General features: G+C 36.6%; 3 protein-coding genes and 1 long non-coding RNA gene across 4 annotated transcripts in view; 2 read left to right on the top strand and 2 right to left on the bottom strand.

The window, feature by feature from the left end:
• Positions 1-7,385, top strand: part of LOC115452646 (kinesin-like protein KIF12) — a 30,305-nt gene extending 22,920 nt beyond the window's left edge. The window contains exons 6-13 of the mRNA XM_037438450.1: positions 859-999; positions 1,529-1,670; positions 1,976-2,212; positions 2,861-2,976; positions 3,456-3,560; positions 3,747-3,864; positions 4,280-4,496; positions 6,872-7,385. Of these exons, the coding sequence (XP_037294347.1) occupies positions 859-999; positions 1,529-1,670; positions 1,976-2,212; positions 2,861-2,976; positions 3,456-3,560; positions 3,747-3,864; positions 4,280-4,496; positions 6,872-6,998 (1,203 nt within the window). The 3' untranslated portion in view covers positions 6,999-7,385. The remainder of the gene's footprint in view (positions 1-858; positions 1,000-1,528; positions 1,671-1,975; positions 2,213-2,860; positions 2,977-3,455; positions 3,561-3,746; positions 3,865-4,279; positions 4,497-6,871) is intronic.
• LOC115452649 lies at positions 6,791-8,345 on the bottom strand. Its single transcript, XR_005112326.1, has 2 exons — positions 7,379-8,345; positions 6,791-7,302 (listed from the first exon to the last, which is right to left on the bottom strand). It is a non-coding gene; the product is annotated as an uncharacterized LOC115452649 (long non-coding RNA).
• A 572-nt stretch (positions 8,346-8,917) lies between these two features.
• LOC115452648 (PHD finger-like domain-containing protein 5A) lies at positions 8,918-10,232 on the bottom strand. The gene is made up of 3 exons (XM_030181229.2): positions 10,037-10,232; positions 9,778-9,968; positions 8,918-9,519 (listed from the first exon to the last, which is right to left on the bottom strand). Exons 1-3 carry the CDS (start codon positions 10,086-10,088, stop codon positions 9,430-9,432), a joined length of 333 nt encoding a protein of 110 aa, XP_030037089.1. The 5' UTR covers positions 10,089-10,232; the 3' UTR covers positions 8,918-9,429.
• A 345-nt stretch (positions 10,233-10,577) lies between these two features.
• On the top strand, positions 10,578-14,895 carry LOC115452647 (probable ATP-dependent RNA helicase DDX47). The gene is made up of 8 exons (XM_030181228.2): positions 10,578-10,800; positions 10,964-11,222; positions 11,595-11,761; positions 12,473-12,709; positions 12,902-13,125; positions 13,640-13,772; positions 14,165-14,293; positions 14,731-14,895. Exons 1-8 carry the CDS (start codon positions 10,687-10,689, stop codon positions 14,875-14,877), a joined length of 1,410 nt encoding a protein of 469 aa, XP_030037088.1. The 5' UTR covers positions 10,578-10,686; the 3' UTR covers positions 14,878-14,895.
• The last annotated feature ends 1,248 nt before the right edge of the window (positions 14,896-16,143 follow it).

Here is a 16,143-nt window from a genome sequence, read left to right as displayed (position 1 = left end):
TTCAGTAGTTATTAATACACACACATACACAAATAACGCATTTATCCCCAAAGGGATACGCAGAGGCGCAACCAAGCCACCCACTTTTCGCCAAGTGTGTTCCATTCCATGACGTGATAGGAGGTGAATCTCCATATCGGTCACAAATGCCAGACTCTGTCCTATATTGAGCAGAAAAACCTAAATAACACTTTGTCCGACCCGGGATTCGAACCCAGGACCTCAGAGCTTTGTACCGCGCATGCAGTAAAACTATGTTACCGAGGCAGTCAATATTAATGAATATAATTATTATCTATTAATGTTAGTAGCGTGAGCAATGTATCATCATTGAAATTAAATAATTGATTTGAACCTGTAAAATGTTATACATTAAAATTATGTCAATATTAACTCTACCACCAGTTTACAAAGCAGTTCTTATCTGAGAAGAAGGGAAAAGAACTCTGATGTTGCTATTTTCAAAATCAGTTAATTACTCATAAATCCATGGACAAAGGCCTCATGGCGATAGGTATTCCTCTACTTACTACTAGCATTAATTGTGTCCAGCCCCCGATCTAAGGGGGGACTAGCCGGGGCCCATGCTCCGGGCGGCGAATTCAAACTTGGCAGACGAATACATAACTCATCATTAACGCAACTTTGAGTATTGAGACATCCAGTATATTCAATACTAAAATTATTTCCTGCTGGGCGCAATGATGATGATGATGACAAAGGTAAAAATATAGGTGGATGGGAACAGCATTTTTCAAATTTTGCCCCGCCTCGAAAAAAATCAAGATCCGGGACTGATTGTATCCGAGGCCCATAAATGTTCATGCCGGCATATGCTTCAAAGACATGTCTTTGTAGGTGGAGAGTGGTGCGAGCCCCTACTCCGGAGACCACGGGCTGGTGGTGAGATCCTTTGTGTACCTCTTCCAGCTCATACAAGACCGACCTGAAAGCCACTTTATATTGAAAGCGTCTTTCTTGGAGATTTATAATGAGAAGGTAAGAATTTACTCTGATATAAAAAAATAGAGTTAGTTTGCAATTATAAGTTTAATATGTAATACGTAGTATAATCTAACTAATCAACTAATGTGTTTGTAAAGAAAGAATACTACTACAAACGGGTACGTCTCGCCATCAAACTTAAAAGTTTGGCGAGTACCTATATTGTAAGCATTTGTATTCTTCTCATAATAAATAAATACAAAAATGCTGTGCAGTGAATCTACGCCATCTCTTTTTACAATTCATTAACTACTTCAAGTTGAGAACTTCAGTCCTAGAAATGACTTTTGCGCAGGTGGACTTGTGAACACATGCGAACCATTTTAAAATTATTAAATCGTGTTTATTGTAATATCTATACTAATATATAAAGCTGAAGAGTTTGTTTGCTTGAACGCGCTAATCTCAGGCACTTCTAAAACGATTTTAAAAAAATATTTACTAATACGAAGCTTCATTACTACCTTTACAATAAGAGTGGATTCCTAAGTAGGTACTCTAATTGAAGTAATTTATTGTTCAGGTAATAGATCTGTTGAATCCGGGAAGTGCTCGGAAGCCCTTGCAAGTGCGGTGGTCGAAGGAAAGCAGAAGTTTCTATGTGGAGAACTTATTCACAGTCGACTGCGAGGAACTTGACGATCTGTTCGCGGTTTTGGAAGAAGGCATGTATCGCTGAAAGGAAGTTAACAGAATAATATTAAATGATAATTATGCCATTACAGTTATTAAATAACCCACCATTAACAAGTAAGACATATAGTGTAGATCGATTCGAAGTTTAGTAAGATAATTAATTAACAACGTTCCCGGGGAAGGTATTCTAAGAAAATTAAATTTTTCGTTGGAATCGTCTAAGCTAGTATTTTATTTTTTGTTAAACTACAATTCTACCAACTATACAAACAATATGGTCATTATTACAAAAAAAACAACCACAACAAAATCAACAACTAAATCTTTCCTCCAGGCATGAGGAACCGCGCAGTAGGTGCGCACGCGATGAACTCGCACTCGTCTCGCTCGCACACGTTGTTGTGCGTGCGCGTGCGCAGGGACCTCCGCACCGACGGCGACGTCACCTGCTCCACGCACGGCAAGATCAACTTCGTCGACCTCGCCGGCAGCGAGATGACCAAGCGCACGCACAGCACCGGCAAGACGCTTGAAGAGGCTAACAACATCAATAGGAGTCTCATGGTGTTGGGTGAGAAGATCCCTCCTTAGATATAGCGGGTTTCTGGGTAGGACCATCATGATACTAAATTGGGCTTGGAATACTCAACCCACTCTTACTACATCTTTGGATATAAACCTTATACTTACAGGTTTGGAATAGTCAGTAAGGGCACCAGCAAATAACTCGCCTAATGTTTTATGTTCAGAAAGTCATAAATCAAACACTATAAATACAAAATACTGCTCAAGTCCGGGCATCAATTTCACCATTTTGAACAGTAAATTGTTGATTGTTACTGACTTAAGAGCCGCGATAGCTTAGTTGGTTGTGAAACAGACTGCCGAGACGAATGTCCGCTGGTTCAAAACCCAAAGGCACAAAACTCTGGCCTTTCTGAAATGATGTGTGTATTCTTTGTAAATTATCGCTTGCTTTAACGGTAAAGGAAAACATTGTCAGGAAAGCTGCATACCTGAGAAATTCTGCAAGAATTTTGAGGGTATGTGAAATCTACCAATCCGTATTACGCCAGCGTGATGGACTAAGGCCTAATTCCTTTCAGTAGTAGAGGAGGACAGTGCCCAGTAGTGGGACAGTATATAGCAGACCGTTGTCAAACTTCTCCCCTAACAATAATTACCAGCAACGATTATTTACCAGGCTGTTCATTTCCAGGTTATTGTATAGCCCAGCTGAGTGACGGTAAGAAGCGTGGTCACATTCCGTACCGAGACAGCAAACTCACCAAACTGTTAGCTGATAGTTTGGCAGGGAATGGAGTCACGCTCATGGTGAGAACATTCATTTAATTCGAGAACGGTAGATTTCTTTAAGACTTTGGTGATAAGGTTCTGGTGATGGAGTAGAATAGTGGGTAAGAAAATGAAGGTTTAGTAAAAGCAGATTTGCTGAATTTGGACTTGATAATGATTTGGTAATGAAGGAAAACATCGTGAGATGACCTGCATCCTGAGAAGTTCTCTATAGGAATTTTGAGGGTGTGTAAAGTCTACGAATCCGCAGTAGCCTAGGTTGACTAAGGTCTAATCCTTCTCAGTTGTAAAGGAATATCGTGCCCAGCAATGAGGCAGTCTATATTATGGGGCTGATATTATTATTATTAAACTAATTTCAGTGATAAGTTTACAACCATGACATAGTAAGGCATTTGCGTTCTTTGTGTGTAAGGCAATTTTGTTGGATAGTTTTTCTTAAACATTAATTTCTATAGTAGTTATAAATCCATGTCTATCTCTTATCTATTCTACAGATAGCTTGTATAGCACCGACGAGATCTAATTTGATGGAGACGATAAACACACTGCGGTACGCGGCGCGAGCCAAGAAGATTAAATCTAAACCTATTGTAAAAATGGTGAGTTGAATTATAATTGGACTAGATCTTCCAAAAAAGATTTCAATATTCTACAATTGTCCTAATAACCTGAATGACAAGAATATGTCATGGATAATTTTATAGCACTTAGACAATTTTGGAGGGTTTTTTAAAACTCCATTTCTATCTAGAAATTTTTAAATATAGCTAAACAAATCATTTCAGGATGCAAGAGATGCCCTGATCCTAAGCTTGAAGCGAGAAGTGGAAGCTCTCCAAGCGGAGAACCAACATCTGAGGACTGCGCTCCACGTACAGACAGATTACAACAACGATACATATAGTGAGGATTTTGGAGCTTTTCTTTATTATCGAGATCTCTATATAATACACGAAGATTAATCACCTTAAAGATTTTTTTTAGTATAAGATTTAGTCACGCGTTGTTCAGAATTGAATGAAGTGAGGCTGGAGCATTCTTAAATTTAAACTTGGTAGTTAAAGTTGATCAGATAATTGAAAGTTTGGGTTAGACTTTGGGTTAGAGGCTGGCGAATACGGCAGCTTTGAAAAACCCGTATGAGAACACCTAGTGAACGACTTGATAAAAACGAATCAACAAAATATTTATAATCAGAACAATATTTGGGAACCTTCATTTAATCCTTTTTACTGCAATTTGCAAATAAAAAGTAGATCTATATACTTCACGTTTTACAAAACCTTTCAGGTTAAAAATGTTAATACTTTATTTCCAGATCCAAAGCACCGCACCTCACCAATGGAACGGAACAAGTTATACCAACTGCCTCCATCCGAACTGGTGGAGTTAGTCCAATTGCACATGGAAGAGAACTCGGCGCTGCGGGCCGAAAACACCGAGCTGTTTGGAGTGAGAGACCAGCTCCTGAGGGATCAGGAGTTACTGAGCAGAGAGAATGAGAGGCTGTTAAAGAAATTAGAAGACGTCAACTCGTGAGTATGGATTTGTATGTTTTCTTCATGTGCCTGTATGTAGAGTTTATCACACCAAGCTTTTTGGAGTGCAAGGTCAGATCCTCCAGGATCAGAAACTGATAAAAAGAAAGAATGAAAGGCTGCTAAAGAAATTAGAAGACGTCAACTCGTGAGTATGGATTTTGTGTGTTCTCTTCATAGGCCCGTGTTTACACTTTAGAACACTGAGCTGTTTGGAGTTAGAGACCAGGTTCTGAATAATTAGACGCTGCTGAACAGAGAGCGCGAGAGGCTTCAAATTAGATTAGAGAGAAGAAATTAGAAGATGTCAACTCGTGAGTATTTGGCAATGTGTATTGCCTTAATGGTCTCTAGGTCTGGGAGTCTACTGCTAATTGGAGTAACAGACAAAATCCTAAAGAACAAGCGTTGCGGATTCGATACGAGTATATGCTGAAGAAATTAAAGGACGTTCGGTGAGTGATATTTTATACATTTTTACAGGAATTTGCAAGTAGCCTCAGACATTGTTATGGGTAGATAATTAGTCTTAGCGACTTGGCTTCTGGCATTTGCTGACTTCAATGGTCAACAATGACTATCAGGTAACGCAACATATTCTACTGTAAACAATATTGAATTGAAACTAAATAACGAAACCTCCAGTAGCGAAATTTTAATACATCACGTATTTAACAAAACCAAGGCTTTTATATGTATATAGATATTCATCATTATCCAAATTATTGATCATAACCCTGTCCAAGATTCTCATAAGGCATAACTAATGCTTATTCCAATGTTCGTAGGACGTTATTCGGATTGAAGTGATGGTGGTGAGGTCTTATAGGGAGGTCAGTAGACTACGCTATGGCTGCATGATTACTGCACACCATGCATGATTACCAGCCGTTTTCAATAAACCAAATCTCAATCTGATTCCGAGAATGAACCAATCAAAATAACTCATTTGTAAGCATGTCAAAAAATCTTTGTTCTGATTGGTCCATTTTTGAGATCAAAAAAGGGATTGAGATCGTTTATCCAAAATGGCGATAAATAGATATTAGTAAGCACTTACACGTGTGTAAATACCCTCGTACACTAACGACATTTTGAAGGTTTCATTTTTATCAGGCATAGTGAGTGCATTTGGTTCTCTCATATGTGAGAGTCCGCCTGGGTAGGTTCTAGGTACTACCGCAATGTCTATTGCCGCCAAGCAGCAGTGTGTAGGCACTGTTGTGTTCCAGTTTGAAGGACATTGTAGTCAGTGTAAATACTGGACATAATAAGACTTAATACTTCATGTCTCAGGATGGCGAGCGTAGTGGAATACCAAACAATACTTTGTTATTCAAGGTGTTGAATGGTGTTTCTATTGTTTATGGGCTGCCATATCGCTCACCATCAGGCGAACGGCAAGCTCGCCTCGCCTTTCAAAGCAATATGGACTTTGAATACAAAGTATTGCATGGTATTAAACTCCGATCCTCACCATTAGAGCTGATATGCCCAATGCATTGGTTACATCGATCTTCGACTAGACAGATATTGTTTGAGCACTACTAGAAGAAATAAACTGACCACAGACGAGCTTATTATACTGCAATGGTCGACAATTGCCACAAAAATTTCAACCTTAAATGGGGAACATGGACCCAACTATTTTTCTAACTTTAGGCAGGTAAACGTGTACGGGGGATATACTATGCAACTATCTGCAATGTTTCATTAATATTTACATACACTGTTTCTAAATTAAGGTCTAGGGGTCAAATTTAGTTCGAGGGCAAATCCGCCTTTCATGCAATTACGGGCTTTCTAATTGAAGGATAACTTTCATAGGTGGTTCAAGTGAATTGGGGATTTCTCGGCTCTTTTATCTATTCGGCTATTAAAACTGTCCTTCGATAAGAACGCCTGTAATTACAAAGATGGATTTCCCGTACACGGAATAGACCCCACTGACCTTACATCACTCGCATTATCGTCAGACACAGAAATAAAAATCTAATCTAAGCATAGTGTAAGTTTACTAAAATCTATTTAAGTTTGCAAACATCAAGTCAAATTTCAACTTACTTAACCATATTCGGCTATTTTAAACACATTTTGACACTTTATAAAATTTTTCAGTTTCATATTAAATCATCTTTCTGTGTATCCTCTGGTATTACTGTCTTTTGTGTGCAGTAATCATATTCAAGTGACCCATTTGCCGGACTACAGAGTAGAGCAAACGAAGAAATGCTTAAACATTTTCTTGATAATAAATTGTCGATCTAATCCGATTCAAATAAAGGTGAAAATGGGACGCAAAAATCATATTTTATTATGAATACTAACAATTTTATAGCATTTTGTTCCTTAACAAACTATTCTTTATACAGAGTGTGCGTAAGGTCACCGATTATACCGGCGAGGGCAACGTACTCTGGACCCAATGATCAGCCAAACATTTGGACCAACCCGGCCAACTCTTCCGCCAATAGCATCGCCAGTGGGGACTTGGATTAACTGTATAAAATATTGTAAATATAATATAATTTAGTATTTTGTGAAAAGTAGTAACCAATAACTAGAGGATGTAATAATTATTATTTGTAACTTTACGCTAATGCTTAAAGTGGGTTGCAGGCAGAAAACTAAGCTATGTTTAGCTTAACACGTATACCTGATATATTTTTAGGATTCTATACCTCTGAAGGAACACTTATAAGATCACTTTGTTGTTTGTCTGGCAGTACCTTTTTCCTTAGCAACGCGTAGAGGTATCAAATTGATATTTATATGAAATACTCGGGTCTACGCTGTCTTTCAGCTGTGAAAAAATCAAACTTGTAAGTCAACACAATCAAAAGATATGACCATTTGCGATTTCACAAGAAAATCAAAACCTTAAACTGAAGGTAACAATATAGGTACATATTTTGTATTATAGGTAAAACTCAACTAAGTCGGGAAGTAAAAACAATTATTGTGTAGTGTATTATACTTATTTTGTTTGGCTGTAAAAATATTACAAAATCCAGTAGTATACATTTAAATAGAATATATAAAAATGTATGTATACGACAATAAATGTATGGCTTGTATTATAAATTATATATAGGTATCTTTGTGTTTTGGAAAAACAATTATAGGATAATAATAAATTATTCAAACACAATATATATAAATACATATATCAATAATATGTAAGACATACAGGATCATTATGACATTGCGTTAATAAATGACACCATTTACTTGTCTTCATGAACATTTTACCAAAAGTTTTTCTAGCCATAGATGTAAAATAAAAAAGTGTAATTTTCAAACAAAGGAAATGTTAATAAAGAGTAATTTAATTGGCTCTAAGGCCACTACTACTACGTGAAGAGATTTTGGCAGAACCGAAACATTATACTTTCAATGAGAAATAACTTACGCACATACCATATTTGCACTAAACTAGAAAATGATCAAAAAACTAAAACTGGGACTTTTGTCGAAAATATTTAGCATTCATGGATGATTTTTGAGATGATTGTAGAGATAAAAACAAAAATGTGTTTTCATTTAGTAACACAATGTACAGTGACCCTTTATAAAGGCAGCACAACTTATTTGTGGAGGAAATACATAAAATAGTCTATCAAATATAGCTGTAGTTTTATACTAAAAAATATCATATGTATTGACTTATAAGTCATATTGTAATTTGACAGAATTAATACAATTTATGTATTATTATTAAGTATTGCTCTGATAATATATATACATAAATTGCCTTGATTATATATAAATAAGTATAAACTTGTTTTTGAATTAAAAACTTTATTTTAAGTTAATGTCTATCACTGAAGTCCCCGATTAAAACTAACTCCCTTATTCATAAACGTTTTTTATCAAAGGACGGAGTACAGCTGTGATAACAAGCCTGTTTCTCAGTGCCCAACGGCACTGAGAAATAGACATAGGGCCATTGTGATTGGTTATTATTGTTGTATTACAATATTAGCCAATCACAACGGCCCTATGTCTATTTCTCAGTGCCGTTGGGCACTGAGAAACAGGCTTGTTATCACAGCCTTACTCGATCGTTCGATAAAAAACGTCTATGAATAAGGGGGTAAGTGTTTTGTTACAAATCCCTTAAATACTTGAAATAACATGTAAATTGTAGACTCTTACATTCCAATTTTATAAGATACAGTGTACATGTATAAGTCTTATGAAATATTTTTTTTAATAATGTTACATGTCATACACAATAAAGTATTTTACGCTCATTACCATGACATGAGATGTAATTTTATTTTAAATTACCATCATTTGTCTACCAATATTTTTTGGTACATAACATTTTACAAACAATTCATTTCAACTACTAACTCACGGCTTGCTTTGACAACTCACAAAATATGAAAAACTTAAAAGTTCAATATCTTGTATTTTTTCTTTCAATTTTGAGTTGACACAACATTCAGATAGTTAGCAAAAAGGAAAGAGGCAAGATGGTGGGTTTTGACTTACAGCTGAACAAATAAATTTGTGTTTCAACTATGCATAGCTTTGCAAAATTTTTATAAGTATAACTGCAAGTGTAAGAAAATTGAAATAAATGAATACCCAGCCTGGGAATCAAACTCTGAACTTCCAGGCCCAGTCTAAATACATAACACAGACAACCTTTTAACATGACAATTATTTTTTCACAGTCAATTAATGGGTAAAGTCTTTTAAACATTTACAGTATTCAATTTCATGAGTTGTTGGCAAAGCAAACCTAGACCTTATAACAACAAAGGCTAGTTATCTATTTATTGGAAAATGTCTTGACATCACACTCTTCACCAACACAAGAACTGCAAATAATTAGACTCATTAAATTAACATTACTTTCAAATATAGTTTCTCATAGTTTTTTATTTTTATTTTGAACACTATTTTAGTTTAACTTATGCTAATGCCTTCTGAAACCATATTTCTTTCTCTCATAGAACAGATCTGTCTTTGAACTGCCCAAGTTCACAATCTTTGGACATCCATCTCTCTGGAAAAAAAACATATTTTTTTAAGTAAACAAGATTATAACCGTACAATAAGTAAAAATAAACATTAATTAAAATAATGTTGTCTCTTAATAGGCTGAGAACGGAAGCAGTCAAATATTTTTCCTATAAAAACAATTAATACCATAGATCTTTAATATCAGGATATTGATCAGATGCAAAAAAAGTATGTAGTGTCTATGTTATAAATAAAATTGGCGCCAAATGAATTCCCGTAATAAAGTGGCCAGAGTACTCACATCTTTTTCCTGTATCGTGCATTCTTTACAGTAGTAAGCGTCGGAGACTCCCGGCCCGCCGCAAATCACGCATCGGCCCTGGTAGGAGCCGTAGTTGCACTCATCGCAAATTCGTACTAGAGTGCATGGCCGGACGTATGAATCGCATATTACACATTTACCGTCGCATTTCTCACATAAACGACCAATAGCTGAAAAAAATAAACGTATTGGTAAACAAGCTCCAAAAGTAATGCGTTTATAAATATGATTTCCTTACCGACGCCTGGTTGTTTCCTGCAGAAGATTAAGTCTGGATGATGCTTAGCCATCTTATTTAAGCACTTGATAAAGTATACTAAATACGATAATTGCTGCGGTTTTATGCCCAAAACATAACCTAACAAATGACAACCTGAAAGCAACTTGGCAGTTCTTTTGACATTGCATTTTGTTGATTGTTAAGCCGCGTCAATACTGGTAGTATAGTTAAGCTGCATTCACAACTAATATATATTCTAGGAACTTTACATTTGTTTTTGGACAAATTACGTGTAGGATAATTTTGGAAAATATTATTTTTCAATGATTAGCCCATTTCCATTTTTGTCCTTAAAATACAGTTATCAGTAACTAGTGTTACTGTCACTAGTATATAAATCAATTACTTAGTCATATCATCATCATCATTATATAATTTTCACACAAAATTAATTACTACAACAGTGCTGGATTTAAAAATTAATATTACATGTTAACAATAATTTTTATCCTAAAAAAATAAGTTTCGAAACGAAAGATTATTGCAATCGCACGAAACTGTCATTTTGTCAACACAACAAAAAAATATATATTTTGACATTTCGTATCCACGTTTTCGTCGGGGTAGTGTATATTTTATTCTTTTTCGTCTAAGTTCTTAGGTTTACGATGACTGCCGACGAAGAGAGCAGTGATAATGAAAGCCACACCGAGGAAGAGAAACCACAGGAGGATACCGTTAATGAGGATAATGAAGACGACAACGTGACTTTCAAAGACTTGGTATGTTTATTTTATAAACAACACATAAAAGAATACGTATAACACTTCTTTAATTCTAACTACATTCTGTATTTACAGTTTTTAAAAATTGGTATAAATATAATTAAAATATTAGGAATTCAACAATTCTTAATCAATTTGAGGTTATGTCCCACATTTTTAGGGGGTAGTAGATGTACTGTGCGAGGCATGTGAAGAATTAAAATGGAAGAAACCATCGAAAATCCAGAAGGAGTCTATACCGGTAGCTCTGCAGGGGAAGGACATCATAGGCCTTGCGGAGACAGGGTCGGGCAAGACTGGCGCGTTTGCACTGCCCATACTACAGGCCCTGCTTGAAAACCCGCAGAGATACTTCGCGCTCATACTGACACCTACAAGAGAATTGGCATTCCAGATTTCAGAACAGTTTGAGGCACTCGGTCAGTATCTATATTATGTGTGATTATTTTTAGTTAAACAAAACTAATTTTTAAAAATTTTATTCATGTTTAAAAATGTTGCTGCCTTGGTAATGTAGTTAATGGTGGAACACTCTTTTGATCTCCCAGGTTCAAATCCTGGATTGGGCAAAGTGATGTTGAATTATTATATTCAGTACCTGCTGAATTGTGCTGCTGCTAAGGAGTGTGGAATTGGTGCCTGATATAGATATAGGCTTGCATCCTATTACATCATGGAATAGGATACATTTTGGAAATTAAGTGCCCTGTTTGCACTTCTGCCTACCACTTTGGGGATAAAGGTGTGATGTGTTTGCTTTTTTTAATATTGACAGTTATTTTCCCTTTAAGGTGCCAGCATAGGAGTGAAATGTGCAGTAATAGTGGGTGGCATGGACATGGTGGCGCAGGCACTCACACTATCCAAGAAGCCCCACATCATCATAGCCACACCAGGCAGGCTCGTGGATCACCTGGAAAACACCAAGGGATTCAACTTAAAAGCTCTGAAGTATCTTGTAAGTGTTGTATATGTTGAATTATTCATATTTTTCAAATTAATCTACAATGCTAGACAGGCATTGAAAATGATTGACAAGTTCATGGAAGTCAAGAATGCATCAAATTTTTAAAGTTCAGTCATTTGTATTGATTCTACACAGTACAGAACTGTGCTAATGATTCTATGCCAGCTTATGAGGAATCAATTGTCCAGCTTATGGATAAAATAACCTTTTTTTTAATATTTAAACCATTTATTTTTCCACACACTCGTAACAACAATGAAAAAAAGTATAAAAAGAAAAACAAAAAATCTTCAATACGCATTAATAGACAGGACATTTTGTTTTAACCTTCTTGTCGGCAAAGCTGATTATGTGGTTTAATTAACCCAGATTTTGAGATTTACAAGTATTGCTATTGTTAAAACCTTTCAGTTTTAAAAATTTGGTAAATATAGTGCTAATTCTTGTGAAAGGTTTAAAAAGTACCACCTATGTGCTTAGAAGTAAAATATTAATCACAGTGTCAGCTACAATGGGGAATAAACACATATTTATTAAAATATTGAGTTTATTTAAACATAACAGAAAGGTGTAGAAATAAAGAAAATTTTACATATTTTTATTGAATTTATTTTATTTTCATATTTTTACAAATTGATTGCATAATAATATTGATTTCTTCTTTCTCATTCATGGCCTCTGAAACATTTGTAACTCCTGCAGGTAATGGACGAAGCAGATCGCATCCTCAACATGGACTTTGAAGTGGAAGTGGATAAGATCCTGCGCGTGATCCCGCGCGAGCGCCGCACATATTTGTTTTCGGCCACAATGACCAAAAAGGTTCAGAAGTTGCAACGAGCCTCGCTCCAGGATCCAGTCAAGGTGGAGGTGTCCACCAAATATCAAACTGTTGAGAAGCTGTTGCAGTACTATATCTTCATACCTGTTAAATATAAAGTAAGTTGATTAGTTTAGAATTGTTTTGTTATTCTAGTAGCAGGTTGAACTCTAAACTCGAAATTCTATACTTTTTTTGCAGATTGTGGGAATGATAAATCTGTTCCATACATAGTAAAGACCATAGGTACTTATTTGTACTTCGTCCCTCCCTGAACAATATTTTCTATTATTCTAATAAACTCATTCTAGGATGTATACCTTGTCCACATCCTGAATGAGATGGCAGGCAACACATTCATAGTGTTTGTGGCAACATGCGCGGGCGCACTCCGGTGCGCGCTGCTCCTGCGCAACCTAGGTCTATCGGCGGTACCGCTGCACGGGCAGATGTCGCAGAACAAGCGCCTCGCCGCGCTCAACAAGTTCAAGAACAAGAGTCGCTCTGTCCTGATTTGTACCGATGTCGCTTCCAGGTAAGGTATTTTGAATTGTATGTGATCGTATTGACCCATAACAACCCATACAAAAAATTATAATTATAATTTACTCCGACCGTTAATATAACAAACCAATAGCCATTACCAAGTTGTAACAAAACCTTGTAAATATATTATAATGTGTAAAACTGCGATAAAATACAAAATATTTTTTTATTTCAACTGGCAATGCCTTCCAAATGCGTCTACAACGCGCATTAATATCCTATCCTATAATATAGACTATTCTATAATTAATATCCTATTCTATATTATAGACCAGTAGTCAATTGCGAGAATCAATCGCATTAGTGGCCCGATATGGCGACAGGCTCTTCTATTACGTCGTGGAACGTAATACACACGACGAAAAATAGATGTATTAGTTGCGCCTCTGCTTACCCCTTCGCTTATAAAAGGTGTGATAGTAGTTCAGTCACGGTTTAGAAAATGTAAAGAAATCTTGAAATAAATTCCACCCACAAATTCAAGTTTGCTGTTCTTTCGCCAGAGGTCTAGACATTCCTCACGTGGACGTGGTGATAAACCTAGACATCCCGCTGCACAGTAAGGACTACATCCATCGCGTGGGACGAACTGCGCGCGCTGGACGAGCCGGGAAAGCTATCACTTTTGTGTCACAGGTAATTATTAATTATAACAATAATGTTACTCTACAGCTGTGCAGAATTTAGAAATAATGCTAAAGACAACATAACCCGATAAGGAATAGGTGTTACCTCATATTATAAACAAAAATGAGGACTAGTAATTTTGTTCATTTTACAGATTAGGCGACAGTGACTACAGCGCCAAAATAATGCGCTATCTTTTGTGTACTGGACATGCTTTTAGTGTTTAAGGCGTGTGATACATACGCCTCACAGCCTTACATCAGGCGTGTGTAGGGAACATGCATAAGTAAATAACAAACTACAAGGGTGGCTAACCCATTATTTTGCTGCCATAATCAAGAAGTCGAGAGAAGTTCAACACAAGCCACAAATTGTGAAACATTAATATTTTCTGATTTCAGTATGACGTGGAGCTGTACCAGCGCATAGAGCAGTTAATCGGCAAACAACTGCCGCTGTACAAGACGGAGGAAAGTGAGGTCATGGTGCTGCAGGAGAGGGTCGCAGAGGCACAACGACTCACTAAAATTGTTAGTATTGTTTTTATAGTAAAGTCCAGCAATTATATTTTATAATATTTTGAATTCTTTGGTCACATCGCCCGTAAATCCGGTTATAAGCTCCAGAAACTAATAACCACCAGGAAAATGAAAGGCAAAGGCGCGAGAAGCAGAAACCCAATGAGCTGGACTGATACCCATTCGAACAGTTCACATTGTAGATTATGTCTACAGGGTAGCCCTACCACTATTGTGAAGACATATGTTATAAGCTGCACCACTTTATATTTTTACTCTGTAGCTTTTTATTAGTAGCAGTAACATGTCTAAGAATGAAATCAAATCGTTGGGTCACTATTACAAATTAATAGTAAGCCAGCAAAATGTCAGTAACCATATTAAACCCAGGTAAATCTGATGAACAAATATTTGTTCTGATTTGCTAACGATAGCAAAACTCTTTATAGGAAATGAAAGAGTTAGAAGACAAAAAGAGTATGAAAGGCAAGAAACGCGGCGCAGACTCCGACGACGACACCGAGGAGGCCGCCGGCGTGCGACGCAGGATCAAGGGCAAGCCCGGCAAGCATGGCGGAAAGAAGAAGAAACGATGAATACACTTTATAGCTAATTGAATGTGTTTTATTACCTACATTTTAATAAAGACACTTATAGGTTACCGTTTGTTCATGAACACTTCACACTACAGCCAAGTGTGGGGCACCCCCTAAATAAAATGGCAACACTGCGAGTCGCATCATATTCCTCCTGTTCGATCGGAGTCTGCTACGAGTGTCATCCATTTATTTTTATCTTTGTATATTTTTTTATTAATAAAGAAAATGAGTACAGAATTAAGTGGCCGAGCTGAGTTTTTTACAAACCAAAAATGCGCCGGCGCGACGTCCAAGAACACCGCTAAATGTTCAAATTTGCTTCGAACTCATCCATAATTTCTGATCCTTTTACCAAGATTTTTAACAAGGATTGACAGTAAATCAACCCTAACAGATGAGCGATGAAAAAGCTTGTTTGGGAGAACATAGACAATATTATGAAGGCGATTTGTGACAATGATTACTACGAGTATCAGGAGCTGTAGCCAAGGAACCTTTCAGCAATCGTTAAGTAGAAAACAAAAATGTTTTTCTTTTATAATGACCCTACGTTTGTTGCCTGGCATGGGCCAGCTTATACAAACACACTGGACTTTTAGGTGAGCATTTTAAGCGCTCGCAACCTTTGAAATGTAATGTGTATGGGAATAAAGCATCCTAGCGACAGACTTAGTGTCTGTAATAGCCCTTTTTTTGTCCTCTATAGTGTTAACGATTGTAGAAAGGTGTCTTGGCTGCGACCCCTGGTTTGCATAAAATCAAAGAAAGTGAGTAGTAACTATTCTATCATTCCATGTTCTGATCCATCCGTCTATTACTTATTTGATTCATATTTGTGTACAGTAAAGTGATAGTGTTCACCGTTATTGAATTAAGTCACTATTAACACCTGATATAGCAAACTAGTTACTCATAGGTGGTTAATATCCTTCCTCAGAATTTATATCTTTCTTAGTAGGAGCAAACATGCGAGTAGGTCTTCTGAGATGCAAATGTCGCCGCCCATAAACGCCCGCAATACCAGACCTGAGAAATCATCCACATTACCAGTCTTTCATAACAAACGCGTCTTTTTGGAGGGCTCAATAATGAGAATGAAACGATCCATTGAACTCATTTTTTGACTAAGCGCTGATTTCAATATACTATCCCACTCGGACATTTTGATCGTACGACAAAATTGAACATTCCTGATAGTTTATTTGAAAAGCTATTTTTTTTATGACATATAGATTGGTTAACTCCCAGGACTGGACTAAAGAT

This window comes from Manduca sexta, chromosome 14 (assembly GCF_014839805.1).
Source record: "Manduca sexta isolate Smith_Timp_Sample1 chromosome 14, JHU_Msex_v1.0, whole genome shotgun sequence".
In the NCBI taxonomy this organism is placed as follows: Eukaryota; Metazoa; Arthropoda; class Insecta; order Lepidoptera; family Sphingidae; genus Manduca; species Manduca sexta.
The sequence above is the reverse complement of the archived record's forward strand: the minus strand, read 5'-3'. Positions and strand labels throughout refer to the sequence as shown.

Bases quoted from the DNA above. Each gene is read 5' to 3' on its own strand.
- LOC115452647 (XM_030181228.2), top strand. From the start codon at position 10,687: ATGACTGCCGACGAAGAGAGCAGTGATAATGAAAGCCACACCGAGGAA. The intron at 12,710-12,901 runs GTAAGTTGATTA...AACTCATTCTAG, and splicing joins TCATACCTGTTAAATATAAA to GATGTATACCTTGTCCACAT. The intron at 13,126-13,639 runs GTAAGGTATTTT...TTCTTTCGCCAG, and splicing joins TGTACCGATGTCGCTTCCAG to AGGTCTAGACATTCCTCACG.
- LOC115452648 (XM_030181229.2), bottom strand. From the start codon at position 10,088: ATGGCTAAGCATCATCCAGACTTAATCTTCTGCAGGAAACAACCAGGC. The intron at 9,969-10,036 runs GTAAGGAAATCA...TATTTTTTTCAG, and splicing joins CAGGAAACAACCAGGCGTCG to CTATTGGTCGTTTATGTGAG. The intron at 9,520-9,777 runs GTGAGTACTCTG...TTTTTTTTCCAG, and splicing joins GCACGATACAGGAAAAAGAT to AGAGATGGATGTCCAAAGAT.